The 21,799-nt window shown below is 40.0% G+C and overlaps 1 protein-coding gene across 2 annotated transcripts in view; it reads left to right on the forward strand.

Annotated features, from left to right (window-relative positions):
• Positions 1-21,799, forward strand: part of arhgef4 (Rho guanine nucleotide exchange factor (GEF) 4) — a 134,843-nt gene that overhangs the window by 99,379 nt on the left and 13,665 nt on the right. For both annotated transcript variants that reach the window (XM_053412363.1, XM_053412364.1), the window contains one exon: positions 11,523-11,674. In XM_053412363.1, the coding sequence (XP_053268338.1) occupies positions 11,523-11,674 (152 nt within the window). The remainder of the gene's footprint in view (positions 1-11,522; positions 11,675-21,799) is intronic.

The raw sequence follows: 21,799 nt of genomic DNA on the forward strand, positions 1-21,799 counted from the left end.
CTACAATGTTATTTATGACAGATAAGAATGTTGGAGTCTTTTTGCAGCTGTCAATAGTAACAGTTTTAAAAGTCTGATAGACATTAGCCTGCTGATGAGAGTAAAATGCTGTGGTCAAAGTCTAGACGTTAAGAAAACAGTAGGGAAGACATAGTGCTCAGATGTAATCTTTTCACTGACAGTATTGACAGAATAAAGAGCATATCAACAAGGTTTTATTTTCTCTTGGCCCTCTGTCCACTCAGATATATCTGGTGATTTGAATATCAGTGGCTGTACAGGTTGGGGGAAAAAGATAAATATACTGGCACTTAGATGCCAAAATCTGCCATCTCGCAGTGTATCCAAAATGTGACAGCATTTGACATGCTTAACTCCAATGACAAAAGCTTGTAAACGCAGTGAGAAAACTGAGAGAATCACAGGGTCAGAGGGTTAAGTTTCACTGATGCTGATTGTCGCATCAGATTCTTCAGTGGTCATTGTGTCCTCCACGGCTACCATGGTGTGAACGACCCCATACCCCAGTGTGAGCCAAGTTTTTTTAAACTTGGCTCACACTGTCACTGGACCTGCCTGGGGATTTTGCTGTAGGCAATGTAGGAATTTACATCCTGTTGTGCATGAGAAAAAGCTTAACAAAGTCTGTGGAAAAAATATTCATGAGGAAAAGATAAATAATCTTTTAGGCAATTTGTTTGTCTGTTTGTGCTGTAATTAAGGGTAGGTCCTGACACACTAAGCCCCGAGCCGGCCCTGTGTAGCTAAATGTCAAGAGTGTTCAGCACCATTGGTTCTATACAACCAACATGGTAAATTTGGCCCGAATCCTGAAATAGTGGCAGAGGCAGCCTAGTAACCAGTGGTACCCATTTTATGTTTCTCTTTTTCTACTTATGTGAACTTTTACCCATGTTATTTTTTTAGTATTTCCTAGTTGTGAGCATTTATTTAAGATAATGTTTATGTTTGTCTCGTTATCCCCTCAGGATGAATTTGCAATATTTCATTGAGTCAGAAAATCCATTTGTTTATGGCCAAATACCTGAAAGACTAATTCCCCTAACCTCAGCTGATTGCCCGAGTACAGGTTCTGGCCTGGGGGAAGACTGGTTTAATAAAGAAGCTGCTCACATTAGGAGACTAGGTAGGATATGATCTTTAATAGAATGACCTGACTTGCTGCCTTATCTTTATTGTATTACTTCCAATCTGTTGTCTAGTAAAATATTTTTTTATTATTATAAGTGACCTAGATTCACTTCTGACACAGCTGCTGGTGACTTATGGGTGAGAGAATACTAACAAGAAAAAGTATAACAAGTTCCGCTAAGAAATTGTGGTGATAGTTCCATCTTTGAGAGATACACATGAGTCTAATTAAGTGGGTTTCTCCCAAACCACCACCAAGAAACCGTTAACATTCACAGTGGGTGGACAGCTGATTTTAAGATAGTCCTCCTTCATGTAGAAGAACATTTAGATCGTGAGAAGCCCTCTGAGGTCACCCTGAAGGGGTCAATGAAGGTGTGTGTGTGTGTGTGTGTGTGTGTGTGTGTGTGTGTGTGTGTGTGTGTGTGTGTTTGTGTGTGTGTGTTTTGGCAAATTCTGCTGCAGAGCTTTCGTTTTTTTTGCTGTGCACAGATGCTCAGGCTGCTGGTTTGCTGAATAATCACATTCAGAATGAAGATTTCCTTAATTTCTGACACATTATTTCCAAATTCCAGAGTCTGATATTCTTGTACAGTTTTGTTCTAGCACACGTTCAGCTGTACGGTAACAAGCAATTGATTTTGATGATTGTCTTTTGTCCACGTTGGCAAGATGGATTAAAGAGCACAGCTGAGTCCCAGTGGAGGGCTAGACTTGTAACAATCAGTACTTAAAAAATCCTCCTCCACATCCATTAGTTGAGGCGAGAGATTCAAAGCTTGAGGTATCAGAGGAAAATTCAATCTATGAATGTGTGAGTGTGAAGTCTAAATATCTGCCCACTGAACTGTAGGGAAGTCACAGCTGAGGTTCTGCCCACCAGGCGTCTCTGTCACCTTGAGGAGAATTTGGCAACATGCTTGACTCCAATTCGTCACTTCCTATAATAGAGGAGAAAGGCAGTGGTAGTGTCACTATGTGCTGAGGGGAGGGTACAAGATGCACTTCATCTGCTGAGCTACCCTTATGTATACAAAGAAAATAAAACCCCATATAAAGCGATTGTCACTGTTAGCATAAGCTAATTGAAAGGAGAGCAATATGTCATTTTAAGGGATAATTCCGGCTTATTACAAATTGATTATAACTTTAAAAGAAAAATTCCATCAGTTATGATAAAATGCACAAGCAAATACAGTACATGCTGAACACAGTGAAATTACTGTAACAAGGGCTTACATGTTAAGAAAGCAGCTAGACGACCTGTCAGGTCAGAAGACAACCTTCATTTTATCCACTTAATTAAAACCACTTTCAGTGTTGTGCAAGTTCGGACTTGCTTAAAGTTAATTTTCTAAAGATGAAAATAAACTATAGGTCATGTTCATAGTTCACATTCCCAAAGATATACTAGTTTACATTCATATCTACCATTTTTTTTACGCCTTTAAGGGGCAGATACAGAAAAACACCCCTCTCGCTTCCTATCTGGGCACTTTATGCTGGCCAAGTGGTTGAAGGCATTCAGTGGTATGAGGCTGGCCAGTCACGTGGAGCCGCTAGTTGACACGTGGCACGCTGCAGTACAAACACTAATGAAAATGGAACCATTACGCTTGAATTCCTCAGTCATCAACACGCATATATAAACACACTTGTACAATTGAGTATTGAATGCTCTATATGCAGACAATTGTGATCCACTAATGTGGCTAACCCACATCCAGAGGCTCAGGATAATGAAATGCTACAACCCAAACTCATCCACTAACAAGCTTTGCCTCAGCTTCCTGCAGTGACACACAAATTCACATAAAATCCACTGTTCTGTGGTGTCATCAGCATCTCAGCCATAACCCCCACTCTGGCTTAAGGACATGTTGACGAGTCAAGGGAGAAGCAAAAAGGAAACCGAGCAATTAAGTTCTCCCTCTGTGCTGTGAGTGACTTGATGGTCTCTGGGAGGCTGCTTTCATTCAAATGGTGACACTGATTGATTTTTTTTATCTCTGTGGATAATAGAATAGCAGCAAGTCACCATTACATTCTGCCCAATTTGTCAGTTTCTATTAATCAGATGATTTACTCATGCAGTTACTGTACTTGGCACGACATCAAATAACAAATAATTTGAGAAATAGAGGACAGTATCACAGTGATTGTAACAAAATGTAGTTTTAACCCTGTCAGTAAGGAAAGAAACAAGAAATGTCTCTCTTTAAATAAATTGAACTAGCAGCTCATTCTCTGAAAATATTAATTTGAATTTGTGTTAGATGTTCAATTATTTAATAAACAAGGAAATGTCAGTTAAATCAGATCAGCACCAATCACTCTAAGATTCACGAAATGAACAGGATTCGAACAAATTAAGTGAAACCAATTAATTCTGAGTAATTGTTTGGCTTTGTGGTCATGCAATTTTGGATTCATGTTCTTATTTTAAAGTGTGTTTATTCAGCAGCGTTCCAGTGTAGAGGAAACTGCCACAAGGCCCTGACCAATAAGCGGCTATATGTCTGATGATATTGGTCATCTGACTAATTGTAATTTTTGTAATTTTGATTAAGAAAAATACAATATCAACAATTAATTACTGTAATTTATAGAATTCTTTATTGTATTCGAATGATAAGCTCAATCAATAAAATGGGTTTTCCGGCTGCATCATTTTAAAAACTTGCATCCAAGAGAAGTTAAAGTGTTTATTTGTTTATTTGTTTGTTTATTTAGAAGGATCCCCATTAGCTCTACCCTAAGACCACATGGTCCACATTTAGAACATACATTCAGATATCAAACATTGAAAACAAACATTAAATACCAATATCAAACATTTAAAACATACGTTACATTACATATATCGAAAGTTAAAATAAATAAAAATAATGATCATATAATATTACAGATATAAAAATCAATTTAGTGGTTATGCAATTTTACCTTTGTCATGATATAAAACACTGATAAATCTACTGATATATCCCATTCCATAGAAGCGAACACTGCAAACCATGTAGTGAGTGTTGATAAGAGCAAGGGCTGGAGGTGGAGGTCTGTGTCCCACAGAGCTTTGTCTCAACATCAAGTCAGTCTGGGATCACATGAAGTGACAGAAACAATGAAGATAGCCAAATGTTCTCAGAGATGTGCTGTTTCAAATGAATGCTGGTCATACTGAACATTTGATTTAGTTTTTATTTCAGCTCACTTCAGTGAAGATACTTAATGAATATTTTTAACTATTTGTGTTAGGGGAGAGCGGGGTAATGTGGGACATCGGGTAATGTGAGACACCCCCTGTATCTAGGCAACTGAACACATTTGTGGTCATTTGACCATTATGTTTTCAAGCCCCTCCCATTCCGCCCTTGCCATGAAGGAGAAGTTGGTGCTGGTGCTGTGGAAAGTATGTTTTTACACAAAAATGTTTTTTTTTGCATGTAAAAGTAAATGTACTTGCTTTGAACTTAATCAACTGTTGTGTCAAAACAAATTGAATCAGGTAGAAAAACTTATATCATACATGTTGGTGAACTTCCAACATATAAAACCATGTGATTGATGCTAGCTGAAGATTAGCCTGAATTGCTAAGAGATGTTTTTTCTAAAACGGTGGCTGTGGGGTGAAGTGGGACAAATGTTGTCTCACTTTACCCCACCATGAAGCACAAGTTAAGTTTAGTCTTAAACATATTCTAGTGTTATTTTACATTATATATGTTTTATTTTTAATGTCATAAACATTGTAGAAAAGCCATCATGCCAAGAATCTAAACCAGGAAGACAACCTGGGGCCAAACACCCCTCGCAGAGATGGAGAGTGCAGCCGCTGAGGTCATGCAAGGAAAGAAGTCCTTAAGAAAAGCTGGAAGGGATAGAAATATTGACAAGACAACCCTAAAAAATTCATAAAGAAAAAAGAGAAAGGGAAAGTAAAATCAGTAGCCTGGGGTGCAGTAGCTGAGGTAAAGAGAATATTCACAGATGAGATGGAGGAGGAGCTTGCCAAAACCCTTGAAACAACTAGCTGACCAGTTCCATGGCCTTGCTCCAGTTAAGTGCCATGAACTGGCATTTGAATACGCAGAGAAAAACAATATCCCTGTCCCTGCCAAATGGACAGAGAAACAATGTGCAGGTAAGCTAGGGTGTGCAAGAGATCACATGAATAATAATAATCATAAATGTGCTTAATTGACCAATCCCCATGATTCTGTTACTAGTCCGATATTAGTTTTGGAATGTGTGGTTGTCAATCTAGCTGTCGGAATTTTAACTATTACAACATGTGTTGTTATGGTAGTTTTAAAGTGAAAAAAGTAAGTGGACTACTTTAGCCCGTAGCTGGGGTAAAGTGGAACACAAGACCACTTTTTTTAACCCTGTAAGACCCAAATATAGAAAAACCTAAAAAAATAATTATTTGACCTTTCAGATCATGTTGTATGAGGCCTTTGATGCAGAAATGAAAGATTTAAAAAAAAAAAAAAGTTTATGTACGTTTTTAGAGAAATGTTGTAATATTGCAACATTGGGCTTAGTTGGGAGCAGGATTTCTGTATTTGTACTCACGTTGTGTGAACAACTCAGAACAACTAAGGGTTCATTTGCAGGGTTGATTGCTTACTTAGCCCCATAACGGTATATAACATTAATAATAATCACACATTAGTCATATTTTTATGAAGTCATTTATTAAAATTATTAAAAGTATTAAACAAGATAAAACTCTTAAAAAGCGCGTTTTTTCCCTCTTTTTTTCTTTTTATGACATTGGTCATGAAGACTTTCATTGGTGGTGAAAGTCCCAAAAACAGTCCCTGTTGTCTAAAAAGCAAAGGCGAACATCACACTTTCTGCATTGCGTGTTGGTGTATCCTTTATTGCACTGTCTGCAGCGTCCTCTCCCTGTCTTCCTTGGGAAATGACCAACTAGGTCCTTGCGTACATCCAATGGGAGGTTTGCACATCTCTTGGATGGCCTCTTCTGAGCATTCAGAGGGCTTCCTGATGTCACTGACTGTGTTGCTGGGCTCCCTTTGCCTGAAGATGGCCGTCCTCTCTTTGGAGTTTGAAGTGTTGCGTTTACCAGGATAAGAGAGGATGCTAGCTGTGCCTGAAACTGTCTCCTGTTCATTGTCTCTTTGCTAGACACCTTGAGCGCTTTACAGTCCCGCTTGTAGAGCAGCCAGGCATTGATCACAGCGAGGATGATGGTGTGCCAGAAGATGTACATGTACCAGCGACGGGATTTGATGGGGAACTTATATTTGGCTGTAAATGAGTCCAACATATCCACACCTCCCATGTACTTGTTGTAGGCACCAACAATGTAAGGCCTCTCAACTTCAATGAAGGTTTTGTTGGCTTTGTCCCAGCGTTGAATCTTCTGCACAGGTTCAGGTCCAGCAAAGGATGACACAAGTGTGACGGCCCTGCTGTCATACCATTTGACAGCACAGATGTTGTGATTCCCCTCCACTCTGACGTCATAGCTTCCTCTCCCCTTTTTCTTCAAGCTCTTCTCGTCTTCAAGGTTACAGTTGGGTAGGCGCACCTGCCTGGCTGTTCCCACGTAATGAATTCCCCGATCAAGGAGCTTCACTAATAATGGAACACAGGTGAAGTAGTTGTCTGCATACAGTTTGTAGTTCTGACCTTCTGGAAGTGTGGAAGCAAGTTTCATCACAACCTCACCTGACAATCCAAGTTCAGATTTGGCTCGTATTCCGTTGACACTGCCTTGGTAGACATCGAAGTCACACATCATGCCAGAGATTCCAGTTCTCACCCACACTTTGAATCCCCATGGGTTTGGCTTGCCTCGCATATATTGCTTGATGCTGCTGAATTTCCCCTTGAAAGGAATCATCATCTCATCCACAGAGTTGTGCTCTTCTGGTACCACCTGCAGGCATTTCTCTCTGAATGAATCAAGCCACAGTCTGAGTTTCCATAGTTTGTCTTTCTTTTCCGTCTCAGATACTGTCATGTTGTTTACAAAATGTAATGACGTCAACAGGGATTGGAATCTGTTGCGTGGCATCACATCAGCAACAGGGGAGTACCGCGTCTCTGTCTCCCAATACATACGGGTTCCAGCCATTTGTACCAGGCCCATCTTCAGGTACATGCCAAGCATTTTTTCGATTTCCTTTGCAGTGGTGTTTACAGATGTTCCATGCACCTGAAAGCTGTACTCATTCGTGTTTTGTGTCAGAGCCTCAATCATGTCTTCGGACACAAACTTCTGGAAGTATTCCAATGGTGTGTGGAGGGAAATGTCATCTGCTGTGATATCCAGACCAGAAAAATCTGTGTTGGGACTGATGAAATCTTTTTTCAGCCAGCGATACCTGTCACTGGGCATGGTGTGTTTCCTTGTTTTTGGCTCGATGTCCACGTAATTATCAGCTGGACAGACCATGGGTGGTTGGTTTTCTTTGTCCACTTCTTTACAGACATCTTCATCGGAGTCTTCATCACTCTCATCTGTGTCACTGATTTCAATCTCAACCTCACTCTCTCCATTTTGGACCAGGTCAATAACATCCTGCACCGTGTATCGCGGCTCTCTCCTTGCTGGTGGCATTCTGAAAATAAAATATCAATTAATTAACATGAATATATGTTTTATATATTGTAGTACATAACCTGAAGGAATAGATAGGGTGGTAGGGTGGACCAAGTGCTCAGGGTAGAAATGTTTTCCATGCAGACAATACTGTCTGCCTGGTAAGTCGCTTTGGACAAAAGCGTCTGCTAAATTCCCTAAATGTAAATGTAAATGTAAATGGTTTAATGGCTCTAATTATCATACTAAAAGGAAAACATGCATCCCCCCACTTACATCCACACCCCACATTCAGGAACATTCCTGTCCCCAGAACTGAATTGTTCCATGGACAAAGTCATGGAATTTTAGGTCAGGCTGATCAAATTAACTACATTTTTTAGAGATAAAACTTTTAAATCAGTCAAATTTGACCAGAACACAACACAAGGGTAGAATGTATACTATCCATGTATAAAGAAAATACTCTGTTTCAGGCAGTGGTGTAGTGGAGGGAACACAACCTGTTTGAGCCCACTGCAACAAGCCAGCTATTTTGACTACCACATTCACCCAGTGTTGTATAATTGCAACAATTATATAATAAGCTCTAAAAGAAATTTGATGCATCTATTCCCCACTAACTACATATGTACATGCTCTAGACATTATAATAACAACCAAAAAAAATATAAAAGACATTTTACTTACATGCATCTGATGAATCCAGTCCAATGAAACCAATAGATGTTGTTCGAAGGAAACCTTGAGAGGTTGTGTGAGTTCATGGCCAGAAGGCGTGACTTATAAACCAATGTACGATCCAATAACATTGTGAGACTGAACAATAGGACCCAATGACTATGTAAATGTGGTAAAAAATTGTTGTTTAGGATGGTTAAAGGTAACGTTGTAATTTTACAACAAGGGGTGCTACAGGCCAGAACAATCATATTTTCACTGCCCTTTGTCCTGAAGACATTCTGATCATTTCCTTTGCTAGAAAACATCCTGAATTAATGGGAAATGCGTAAATTTTACCGATATATAATTTTAGCTCGCCTAGAGGGGAGCAAATGTAAAAAATGTCCCACATTACCCCGCTCTCCCCTACTGGGTATTACTGGATAGGAACTGTGAGGCAATATTGTAAACCATCCAAGCTTTTTTTTCTTCCTGGGGCCCCAAAATGTCTAGTTCAGACATTTATGGCGAGGTGCTTTAATGTGATCACAGTGAGTTGTTTAAAGAGTCATTGGTTTTCTGTAGATTGACTTAATTTCACTGATTTACCTGAGCTATAAAATACCTATTTCTACTGCTATAGCATGACTCGGTAGAAAGAGTTATACTGCAATTAGTGTCATTCTGTGACAATGTTGTTTTTATCTTATTATCACCCTTGTTACTCTTGTGTCCAAATGTTTATCTTGATTCTCTTATTCAACGTGTTTAATATAATATGAAATTCAAGCCATTTCTATTTAAAGAGTCCCCGGTTAGCAGTGTAGAGCAGTGTTTTGTTGAAGAATTAATGTGGTGTCCCTCCTTTCACCCCTCCGTGCTACTGTAAGCCAGACTGCAGAATCCCACTGTGCATGAATAAAGGCCAGTCAAACCTGGAGCTTCTCCATGTGTCTAGAACATCACACACAACCAGTCTGGGTGTACCACACTGCCCCCATGAGGGCAGCACCCGTAATTACCATCATTTCTATGGCAGCAGTGATGGTAATGTTAAATACGTAGTGTTACACGTTGTGTAGGATTCTGTTGTAAGTTTTCACAAAAGAGGACGCCTTCAGTATGCTGTGCCATATGTTAACTGTACAGGACTGCTTATTGCCCTCTACTCCCACCTGAGTGTATGTATGCATCCTCAATAGCTGAGTCGAGTTTCCAACTGCATCTTTTTTTATCCACATTGCCAAGAGGGCTGTTATGTGTTTTTTTCATTATATCTGTCTCTGTCTCCACGGTGATTTGTCACCACGGATACATCCTCCGTGGCAACAGCTGTCGGAGAGGCAGCTGAGGGTGACGCCTATGATGAGGTGTGACAGCAAGTGTATTTTTAGCCTCTCAGCCAGGTAGCCAGAAATGGTGAGTTCAGACACTTCACAGGATGTTTGTAGAAAGGGAACAAGCACAAAGGCTGCTTTTTAAAAGACTCACATTAGTATGGAATGAGGCTGCTGATTGTGCCCATTTGATTTTTTATAACAATGTTTCTGTGTGCCAGCATTCATGTGGTTTTCATCATATACATCATATGAGACATTCGTGATTCCTACTGAACAAGGTTGGACTGTCAAAAACAGGCCAGAACGTGTTTTTTTTATTGCAAAACTGATTTCCAGTGCCCATTGTGCACCCTGCTTTTGTGTGCTGCCATGGCTAATGTTATGTTCATGTGAGAATGCAGCGATGGGAAAGATCTCCATGGTTACGACTTATAAGTCATTGACAGGGTGCTGCTAGGCCCCTGAGTTCTCTGATAACAGTTGAGTAAAAACAGAAAAAGTTACTGAATGCAGTTGCAAGATCGAACTGTAACTGAGGTGACAAAAGTAGGTTATTATATTACATGATACAATCTTGAGTGCTGACACAAATTTGACACAGATACATGTGGTTGATTAATAATTCAATTAAAAAAATGTATGCCACCCTTTTAGTTTCCTGTAATGTATATAGCCTAAGCATGAATGAAATAACTATAATACATAACATTAAGCGTTTTTTTTTTTTTACATTTTGTGATCAAGGTTATCAGTGATGGCCATTATTGGGATGTTACTTTCTACGACTCCCTCAGAGCTTCCCAAAAGTGAATAGGAGAATAGGAGCCAGCAATGACAAAAGGTTTTCTCCTACTTAGGAACATATAATAGAAGATCGATTTTCTTAAGGTATAATACCTTCCTGATGTTTTAGTGTGAGGTAATACAGGAATAATGCCTTTTAGTTGATGGAAGAACCCTCTGTTAAATCTGAATCAGTTTATTTAGCTCTGCACATTTCAATTTCCATCCATCATTTCAATAGTGATTAATCTATTGATAGATTTTTTTAATGTGTTTAAAATTGTCAAAGATAAGTAAAGGTTCCCCTCATGAGTGATGTTTTCATGGCTCTAATTATAATTCAACTAGTAAGAGACAGTTTACAGTGATGGACATATGTGATAAGGATAATGGAAAAACCCAATCTGTATCGTATTTAACAGCAGGCTTGTTTAATTAAATTAAATTAAAGTGATTAACTGATACTCTATTCCGCCAAGGGGATTATGTGTGTGTGTTGGTTTGTCTGTCTGTAGACAGAAGACAGATTACCACACAATTTGGTGAAAGGGTGCAGTATAACTCAGGGAAGAATGCATACAATTTTGGTGCAGATCTTCATCGGGATGGGTCAATAGGTTTTGTGGTGTTGGCAGGCCGTTTTTCAAAATTTGAGTTAAAATACTTCATGAATCTTATTGACAATTGGCATATTATATAAATTATATATTTGTGAAGCAGTTGTGTGCAATTTGGTGCAGATCCAAATAAAAATCTGGATCTAGTGAATGTATGTACGGTTTCATAAGGCAGAGGTATGTGCTCTTCTCCCTGCTATTCTAGTTATTACGCTTTTTCTCATCATTAATTCTTGTGTGTTTTGTTTTGATGAAGAATATCAGTCAACTAATTTAGCAGCCACAATTTTAGGATTGAATTAAAAACTCAGCAGATCAATTGCAAGTCAATTAATCATATTATCTTGTCATTGTTTCTTCTGCCCCTGCCACCTTTCCTCCATGTTCCAGCGGTGGTTATTCCTGATGGTCCTTCAGAGAAGGCAGGATTTGGGGATGAGCTTGGAAGCGAAGATGATCTCCTGTATGAAGACTTTCGCAGTTCTGGACATCGGTTTGGACACCCAGGCGGGGGCGGAGGGGAGCAGCTAGCCATCAATGAGGTAAGCTAAATGAAGATGCAAACAGTTATTCTGACAGTGCAAGTATTTGTGCTTGATTTTACTACTTTAGGGCACCATGATTTAAAATAAATAATGATGGCTTTAAAATTGTTAATTATCGTGTTTAGGTGAAGATGTCTATATACCAACATTGGCGCAGCTGTGGCCTTAGGCTTTAGAGCGGATCTTCTTAATCCCTGTCCCCACCATTTCGCATATTCTTGAAATATTTTGAAGTCCAAACTTCCCCTGATGGCAGTATGTGTTATTGATGGGTGAATGGCAAAAAAAACCTGTAATGTAAAGCGCTTTGCGTTGTCATCAAGACTAGAAAAGCGCTATATTACATATTATACCATATTCATGGTATACAAGAAGTGATGATGGTGGAAAACCCATCATCCTAATACTAAGATTCATATCCCTTTCCCGACTACTTCCTCCCACTGGTTGTCTGGAGGAGTTGTTCTGACAAATAAGAGTAAACTTTGAGTCTCAAAAAACATTACTACAGCAGGGTCAGTCCCTCCAGGAAATAAAGTGTGGAAGAAGTTGGTTCACTGTTGTGACTAAATGCTATGATTGGTCTCCTTTCCCCAAATGTAGTGGGGAAGTGTCTGTAACCAGATCATACACTGTATGTATACATGGACAACATGACATCACCATAAAAGTGAAGACAAAACATCCTGATTGCCCCATGGTTGTAGTATAGGTCAGAAACCCCACCTCTTCCATGTTAGCAGATGGGACAGTGAACAGAGACATTTCTCAAAGATGGTTTCCGTCATTTTAGGTAGTCCTATTACAATTATGGCTGGGCTGTCTGACATCATGTTGATGTTGAATCTATGAATTATTAATATTGCAATTACTATAGGAAACTCTCTTGCTGATTTATTGTCACATCCTGTTTGTTCCAAATGTTCTCATTGCATATGAAACAGCCCTAGTTTAGACTAAATATGGCCGGACTTCCTTCCTTCCTATGATATACTTTCTTATTAGGTACTAATAGCCATAAAATACAAATAAAATCTTTATCGAAGTAAAAGAAAGAACTTGTTGAGTGTATTTACAATATGCACAAGTATGCACAAATTGCCTATGGCTTTACATTTCAGAAATTGAACACACATACATTTTTGTTACTAGCTAGTTAACAGTTGGCTAGAGTTTTTCTTTAATGACCGTGATCAAGGAGTGTCCGGGAGTTTCAGAGCTCACGTCTTCGCAATCAGCTGTATGGAAAAGGCAGTTTTGATTGCCTAGCAATCCCAGAAAACCTGATCAGTACTGGTAGCTAGAGTGAATTGTTTATGGCAATGTTCAGGTTACAACTAAAACAACATAGCCACGCCATTTGAATTGCCTGATAGCAGCCACAATTTGGCCCCATTATCAGTAGTTATGCAGGAGATTTATTTTCCTCTATCTACCAGTCAGGTATGGTCCCATGCAATGCCTCTTCCAAGTCGTCAGCTTTTTTGTCAACATTTCGATTCCAAATTCCACTCTTTGCAGACAAAATGTGCTGTCACTGACATGCACGGCATAATGTGGCAGGTGGACCAGATGTCAGTTGCAAGGGCCCATATTTTATCATCCAGCATTGCTAAGATGTTGTTTTGCAATTTTGGGACTGTGGTCTTTAATAAAAATGTTCCACCTGGCAGCTCTGCTTGTCAAATGTCTGCTGAAAGTTAACAAGTTACAGCATCAGGACACTGCTTCCGTCTTTCACTGTCACACTTGTACTTCGTAATTTTTGCAAACATTAATAATTAGTGTTATATCTTTCATTGTTTCTACACCACGCTCACTATTGCACAGACTGCACCCTTTGGAAGCCGCATTTGTAGATCAATTACATCACAGCAGCCTGACTAGGCTGTCTCGATTCGAAGGCTCCTCCAAATGCAACTGACAAATGTGTCCTTCCACCCCAGAGCAACAGAGGCTCCACCAGGTGGATCATTCCCGGCCGAACACATCCCATAATTGATTGCGCTTCAGTGATTAACTGTTTTTCAAAGAGGTAAGGGAGGCAAAAGGCGAGACAAAACTGCAGAAGAATTTAAATTAACATTTAAATGTTAGAACTCAACCAAACAGCTCACGGTACACATGTTAAAAAAAAAAAAATCATTACTTTTTATAAACCAAGGAAAATTTTCTTCTTTGTTGCTTGGTAACGGCTGTAAGGGCGGGACAAGCCAGTGACGCAATAGGAGGACCAGACTGTGTCATTCCGGTTCGTCTGACACTGTCTATGCGGCTGTTAGAGGATCCCGGGTCCCCCGAAGGATGAAGCCGCTGAATTGAGACACACGTCTTCTGATTCAGATATCTGCCTGATAAAGTAAATGGGCTGATCTTTAAACTCCAAGTTGTTTACTGTTGTAAGTGAAACAGAGCCTGGTCTCAGCAGAGGATTGTAAAGAGCTCTCTTGGCCTCTTCACAAGTGCTCTGACGTTGCTGGATATTTGGTTGTCATGGATACCTACTCTGGTTCTGTTTATGCACAAATTCAGTAAAATGTGATTTAAAGAGACGATCTGTTTACTCACAGTGTGACACTGCCAATAAATAGTTGATCTCTGTATATATTTGTCATGTTGAGGCAATCTGAGTTTCCTGTTACCAAGCTAGATCTTGTTTAGGTTTTATACAACCTGAAATGAACACACACTAAAATAATTCTGGCACAGTAACCTATAGCCAAACAATTGAATATCCAAATACTGGTAAAATAATCTCTTACAGATTTCAGATATAAAATCTTATACTTTTTACATCTGCACTGCATTCACTTGGTTGACAGTGACTGATCAGATCATTTCTCTTCTTCTCCCTGACAACCTGAGAGAGTCAGCCCTTTGCTGCCATCCAGTGGGTTAATGGATGGTTGCTGTCTGTTATATAGGAACTTGAAGATTGTGTCTCAACAAAAAGGAGCTGTGTGCTGTTAATAAAATGGCTTCGTTGCTGTGGAGAGGAAGGCTCAGTCAGTGGAGATGGGTGGATGTCGCAGAGGTGTGTGTGTTTTGTTTTCTCAGATTCTAGCTACCTTAACATGGCTCTTTTCTCCATTTTATATTCGATTCCATTTTATGTTTAACTCTGTATCTTTGGATTTTACCTTTGGTTAAAACCGACAATTCAGGAAATTTATCTTTTTATACCTCCGTGCCCAAAGAAGCAACTAAGGATGAACTGATTAGATTTTTGTGATCAAAGGTCATTGTGAGGAGATAGAGCGGGTTGCCCACTAATCCGAAGGCCGGCAGTTCAACCCTCATTTCCCCTGTTCTGCATGCCAAAGTGTCCTTGGAAAAGAAACTGAACTCCAAATTGCCCCTGACGGCTGTGGTGTATGAGTGATGTATGAGATGTCTACAGAAGGTACTGCGTGAATGTCAGTGTGAATGGGTGGATGGCAAAACTTTGGGTGGTCAAGAGTAGAAAAGATCCATATAAATACAGATCATTTACCATCTATACAAAGTTTATACAATGTGGTATAACTTCAGAGAGTCCAAAACAGCATTTCATATTTAAGAAAGGGTGGGACAACACTAAGGGCCCTATTGACTCTTGTTGTGCTATAGTGCTTACATTTGTTTACCATAGAATGGTGTGCCTTTAGGCACTCAATAAATTTGTTTATCAAAATAAAATATAATACATTAATATTTAAAATATTAATATTAAATCATAACTTTAATTTGTTAAAGTTGTCTTGTGGGGCACCACCCTTCAAAGAAGGGAAAAGATAGCCAATTTATTGATTAAGATCAGTCTCATTTAGATCTAGTTCAATTAGAAATCTCAATATTTTACCATTAAAGATTATATAATGAACAATGAAGGTTATGGAGTTCTTAACAGTGTAACGGTTGGCAAAAGTCACTTATGCAACATTAATGACAGAACATTTGTGAAAGAAAACATTTATTAAGAACATAATAAAGGATAAAAACACAAATTACTAAACAAACGTACCAATTATTAAGGATCTGTATCTGAGTGCATGTATGTGTATTTAAATTAGGGGGGGGTTCTCAAAATGGCGGTTGACCAGGAGAGTAACACCTTCCTGTGGGCTTTTAAGATGCCCCCTAAGATAGCAGCCCCCCCCCCCTTCCTCTGAAGTGGGGGAAGGAGATAAGTAAGTTGAAAACTATGCGTGTGTCTGTGTAGATGTTAAATCAGATACTGAAGGCCGGTGTATGCTTCTGCAACTGCGTCGGCGGCTTTTCACGCAGCTGTGTCGCAGGACTCTTTGTCATTCATGCTTACCCAAGCGTTGCGCCTCTTATAAAGCAATTCCCCGCCAGAACACTAGGCGGAGTAATTTTTTTTGTCGAAGACGACCTTAGAGACGCCTTCTTTCTTCTTCGTCGATTGTTTATTTACATAGCCACTGCGACTCCTCGTAGCCTTTTCCTGGCGGACAAATCCGCCAGTCAGTGACGGGTTTTACAAGTGGTCATACTATCGGATCTCTTCTGCCAAACGCTCTTCTATTTGGTCCATATTCGTTCTTCCAAATCTTCCGTTGTTTCTGCCGGTATTACGGGGCATGAAACCGGAAATGCGTCTCCGGACGGGATGTAGTTAGCAGACCAATCACATCCCTTGCGGGCTGCGTGAGGCTCGCGTAGCTTTGCCGTCTAGTTAGACAAATTGGGCGACGCACGTAAGCACGTTAGAAGAGATATATAAGCACGTAAGGGGCCCGGAAGGGCTCTTGCGCTTGCGGGCGCGTGAAAATGCAGAAGCATGCGCCGGCCTTGAGAGTAAAGGCCGGTGCCCGCAAGGCTTGTGATTGGTCTGCCTACTACATCCCGTCCGGAGTCTAGTTTCCGGTTTCATGTCCCATAATACCGGCAGAAATCACGGAAGATTTAGAAGAACGAATATGGACCAAATAGAAGAGCACTTGGCAGAAGAGATCCGATAGTATGATCGCTTGTATAACCCGTCACTGCATGGCTGATTTGTCCGCCAGAAAAAGGTTACGAGGAGCCGCAGTGGCTATGTAAATAAACAATCGACGAAGAAGAAAGAAGGCTTCTCTAAGGTCGTCTTCGACAAAAAACATTACTCCGCCTAGTGTTCTGGCGGAGAATTGCTTTATAAGACGCGCAGCGCTTGGGGAAGGTTGGGGAAGCATGAATGACAAAGAGTCCTGCGACACAGCTGCGTGAAATGCCGCCGACGCAGTTGCAGAAGCATGCGCCGGCCTTAAGTGAGAAAGCCTGTCCAGAGCCTAACTAACAATTACTTTCAAATAACTTATAAACACAATATCACAGCAGATATAAAAGTTATAAACACACACAAAATTAAATAAACAGTCTTGCTTAGCATGTATAATTATTAAGCCCAGATTGTTACTGGTCCGAGGGAAAAGAAGTTGCTGTACAGTTTGCAGTTCTGTGACGTCTCCGGTGGTCGAATGGTCTCTGCCTTAGCGTTACTATGGAGCCGTGTGCTCAGATGCTGGTTGAAGTTCTCCTGCAGGACATCGAGTTGCTACGAGAGGTTGGGAAAAGAGAGAGCAGCCTTCCGCCCTCAGGGGGATTGGAGAGAGAGATAGATTTTGGGGAGACCTCTCCTTATATTGGGCTGATGACCCACAGGTCATGTGGCCATAGTGACCAATAGGAGGTGAGCATTTTGTGGCTTTTCACACCTATGCGTGAAACTTTTCAGACCACAGGAAATGCAGCATCCTGTTACATCCTGGGAGACGGAGTTCCTTTACTGTCTCAGAAGAATGAAAACTGTGGCATCTTGGGAGAATGAGTTCGCTCCAGCCCATTTGGCCGAGCTTTGGTTTCACAAACACCATGGCCTAACACTCTTCAATGTATTTTTACTGTTTCAGTGTCTTGCTTGAGTCTGAATTAATGAAAGATGAGTTTAGGAATATTCATTTGATATCTGTTAATGACATAAAAATAAGTCGTGGCTTAAAGGAATAAGGACTTAGGAGACAGGGTTGCTGGGCTTCCACGGGTTACATCAGAAGGTCCACTCTCTTGTATTATCAGAGCTTATACAGACGTGGCTATGTACAAAGCAAGTTCAACATACCCAGGAAATGTTTTGCTATCTGGTTTCACTGAGTCTAACCTTGGTTTGTCCTGGATAACCTGTACTATACCGTTCATTATCAACAACCTCAGTTAAAGCTTGCTTTACCATCCAGCTAAGTGTGTTCATATTAAAGCTATGGCCATTAATTACAAGCAGTATAATTTTAACCATGAATTAAGTTCTTAGCAAGATCTGAGGATACATTTTGATACTAGAGGTTTAAAGCAATATAGAAGTACACACACAAACACACACACACACGTAAACACAAGAGCTATTCACCTTTTCCCTTGAGATCTAGACATTATTCTGCATGGCCTCCATCATCCCTTTCCCTCTGTCCCTCTCATCCAAACAACCCCCCCCCATCAGTATCCCAGAGGTTGCTATGATCCTGCCCCAACTAGTCTGGTATCCAGGATACGCTGACACATCTTGCATTCCGATTGGCTGTTGGCTATGCAAGGGTGGGCACACAAAAAAGATAGGGAAGGAAGGGGAAAAAAGGGCGATCCTGGTATTCGATAGATGGCTGAGGCAGCACGGCTCCAGGGACTACACCGAGCACCATTTTATCAGGAGCTTAAAGGAAAGAAAAAGGTCTTCAGAGACTGAGCGATAGGTGAGAAAAAAAAGCGAGCCAAAGGGAGAACAAATGGCTGGTTGTTTCTGGAGGTATAACGACTGAGCATATGTGTAGGCTGGAGTGAGAGAAGAACAAGCCAGAAAGCGAACAGAGAGAAAAAAAAGAAGAGGGAGGAGGATACGAGGAGGAATGAGCATGAACTGGAGAGATGCAGCTTCACGTATTTTGTCTTTCATCCTGATATCCTGACCGTGAACGAGAGAAAAGGAACGAAAAGGAAGAGAAGGACAAAATTGGTGGAAGACGGAAAGAAGACAGAGAGGGGAGGTGCCTTTTCCTCAAAGTGGAGAAAGGGAGTAAAGGAGGAGAGAGGGATGCTCAGCACATAACCCACAAAAAGCTTCGCAGAGCATACAGCCATACAGGCTGACACAGATAAGCACCCAGCCTCCACCGGCAGGCCGGGGGCAGAGGCATCGCCAAAGTGGCAGGAGAAGCAGAGGAGGAGACCGCTAGACCTGAGCGGAGGAGGAGATCAGCAGAGGACAACAACGGAGATAGTCGAGGAGGAGGACGAGGTGACACTGTGTGGTGTGGAGGCTCAGCACTGAGGGAAAGGCGTCGGGGGAGGGGCGGCGGTGCTGAGCAGGAGGAAGAGGAGGAAGCCAGGGGACTGATGGCTCGCGGCACTGGCTCGGGGAGGTGGAGCAGGCAGAGGTTGGGATTATTAAACACCATGCTGCGCTGCAACCTCCCCCCAGAGACCCAGAAGGTGGTGGTGTTCATCATCATGATGCTGCTCATCATCATCAATGTAGTGCTCATGTTCCTACTGGCCTTCCAGTAGAGAGCATAAACATATAACTCTCTGAAACACAAACGCACGCACACACAAACACAAATACGCACACACGGTTCGGAATAGAGGAAGCAAACAGATAAACTGAAACACAGAGGGACCTGAAGCAGAAGACTGCCCTGTTGATGATCAGAGCTGCTGGGATTGATGGGTGTCCAGCATGGCAGCAGCAGAACACAGGTACAACCAGGAGGCATACTTTACTGAGAGAATGGATGATGCGTGTACATGTGTGTCCTCAGAAACGTGAAGAAAAGTAATTTCTTTCTGTATGAGCATAGGAACATAATCAATTTGTATAAAGCATTTATTTCTCTAACATGGTAGCTTTAGTGATGATAATCAGTGCCAATCGTTTTGGGTTGATTTGTCCACATTTAAACATATTTGTCTTTGTAGATTCAGTCTCCATCCTAACCTAACTGCACTGATGGATTTCAGGTTGTGTTATTAACAAAGCCTATGAATAGTTGGAAACCACCAACAATGTGTTGCTATGTCTCAGTGGGCCTACTTACTAACCTCAAAACTAAAAAAGCTGGTCAGTGTTGCACCCATTACTCCACTAGGAGAATTTGATGGGGACTCTTTATCAGCGGATTAATACTCATTTGTTGTTATGATTATTTCAGGATGCATGAAGCTATATGTGGGATTGAGCCTAATGAACAGTGTGTTAATGAAATAAATTGTCATACAGTGCAACAGTGTATCTCCTTGAAGTATTTGGAAATGAATGGAGCTCTAAAGCACAGAGGAATAAACATCTCTTCCAGAAACTGGCTGCTGTGGAAAATACATTTGTCTTTGTTATTTCTAGTTTAAGATGATGCGTTGTTAGTTAGTTGTGTTTGTTTGTTTTGTAGGAACCTAAAAAGCAACAGTGGTGTAATAGAGGGCTTTCAGGTGATGTAACATACTCCTGATGACCCTGTTACAGATCTTCTTAGCTAACATTGGCTGATTGTGTTGTGAACATACAACCTGGCTGTTTCTACAGAACTGGACAGGATTCATGTGTGCGCTAAACTGACCCGCTCTTTTTTATCACAAATTTTGGTACGATATATCATAATCGATTGCCATCAAATGTAACATATATAATATAATATAATGCTCTGGATTTCCTTCTTTTTTGTGAATACAGAAGCTAATATTCAGAGTGGAGAGCACTTGGAAATTGACATTAGTTGATGTCGCTTAATTGTTCAAGTCTGTAGAGTGTTTCAGGTAAACAGAGATGACTCATGTGACAATATTTGAAGTGAATGAATAGAGCCAAAAGATAGAAAGATAATATTACAATAATCTCCATATGGAAATATTAGATGGATCGATCTTCATAGATCATCTCGAACACTTAAATACATGGATATTCAAATGGACTGTGTACCGTTGCACCATTACAGGAATTAATCCACATAACAACTGACTATACCGCGGTAACAAATAAGAAATTAAAAAAATTATATCAATTTTACCTGTCAGAATTACTTTACTTTTACACATACATGAAATATGAGAGCAAGGATTTTCATAATTGTTTTTGAATCGTTCCGAATCAAAAACTAAAATATCATGTTTGTATCAACTGTGTAACAGGAACACAGAACACATATTACAGATTCACTTCCAAAAGTTGAGCATTACTTTCTTTTTATCTTTTCTGTCAGTAACCCAGGTCTTTTTCATATTTACATTGAGATATTACTTTGGGGGAAAGGCCTTTATTAACGGCAACTTGTATCTTCATAGGATTAGTTTGCTGTGAATGTAAGCTAAGCATTTATTTTTTACATTTTCTTCATTAATGTGCATTTTAATTTGAAACATTTGTGTGGAAATTGTTAGGTTTCACTGATGGTAGCAACTCCTGTCAAAACTATAATACATGAGCAATGGGAAATATTTAATCAAAAAAATCTATATTTTTAATTAAATATTTATCTACAATGTGAGCCAGCCCCCTACCTAACAGCCAATGTTTTTAGAAGTCTTGAATAACAACTATCATTTATACTATACTATATACCTGCTTCTGTTTTATTATTTACAGAATATAGAAAAAAATCAAACTGGACATTATTTATCTTGATTGACAGCTCAGTGACTTGTTTCCTTGCAGCATACACAGAACTGCAGACCACTGACGCAGGTGTTAAATGATTCTGCCAACAGCAGAGGTTTAACATTTAAATTCCAAAAGGTTCGTAATGGCTTAATCATTAGTTTGTTATTCTGGAAAAATATACAGTATATGTATAACTGAAATTTAGATAACACTGCTTTACATTTATATTTAGGATCTTGAAACCTAATTAGGGATACATTTATTGTAAATTGGCTGGTAAATGTGTACTGGTACAATCAGCGGTTGGTAAAATTCATATATTCATAATTTAGTATACAGTTTAGTAGTGTGATAGTGATGGCAAATAAATTAAGTGCCTGATGTTTTGTTGTTTTTTCTTTGCATCAATCTATCACAATTATGGTTATTTTAAGTATCACGTAGAAGGTACTACTAATCTTTTCGGGATTATGTCTCCACCTACCAATGAATCAACCAAC

The sequence above is a fragment of the Pleuronectes platessa genome, chromosome 20, assembly GCF_947347685.1.
Source record: "Pleuronectes platessa chromosome 20, fPlePla1.1, whole genome shotgun sequence".
Classification (NCBI taxonomy): Eukaryota; Metazoa; Chordata; class Actinopteri; order Pleuronectiformes; family Pleuronectidae; genus Pleuronectes; species Pleuronectes platessa.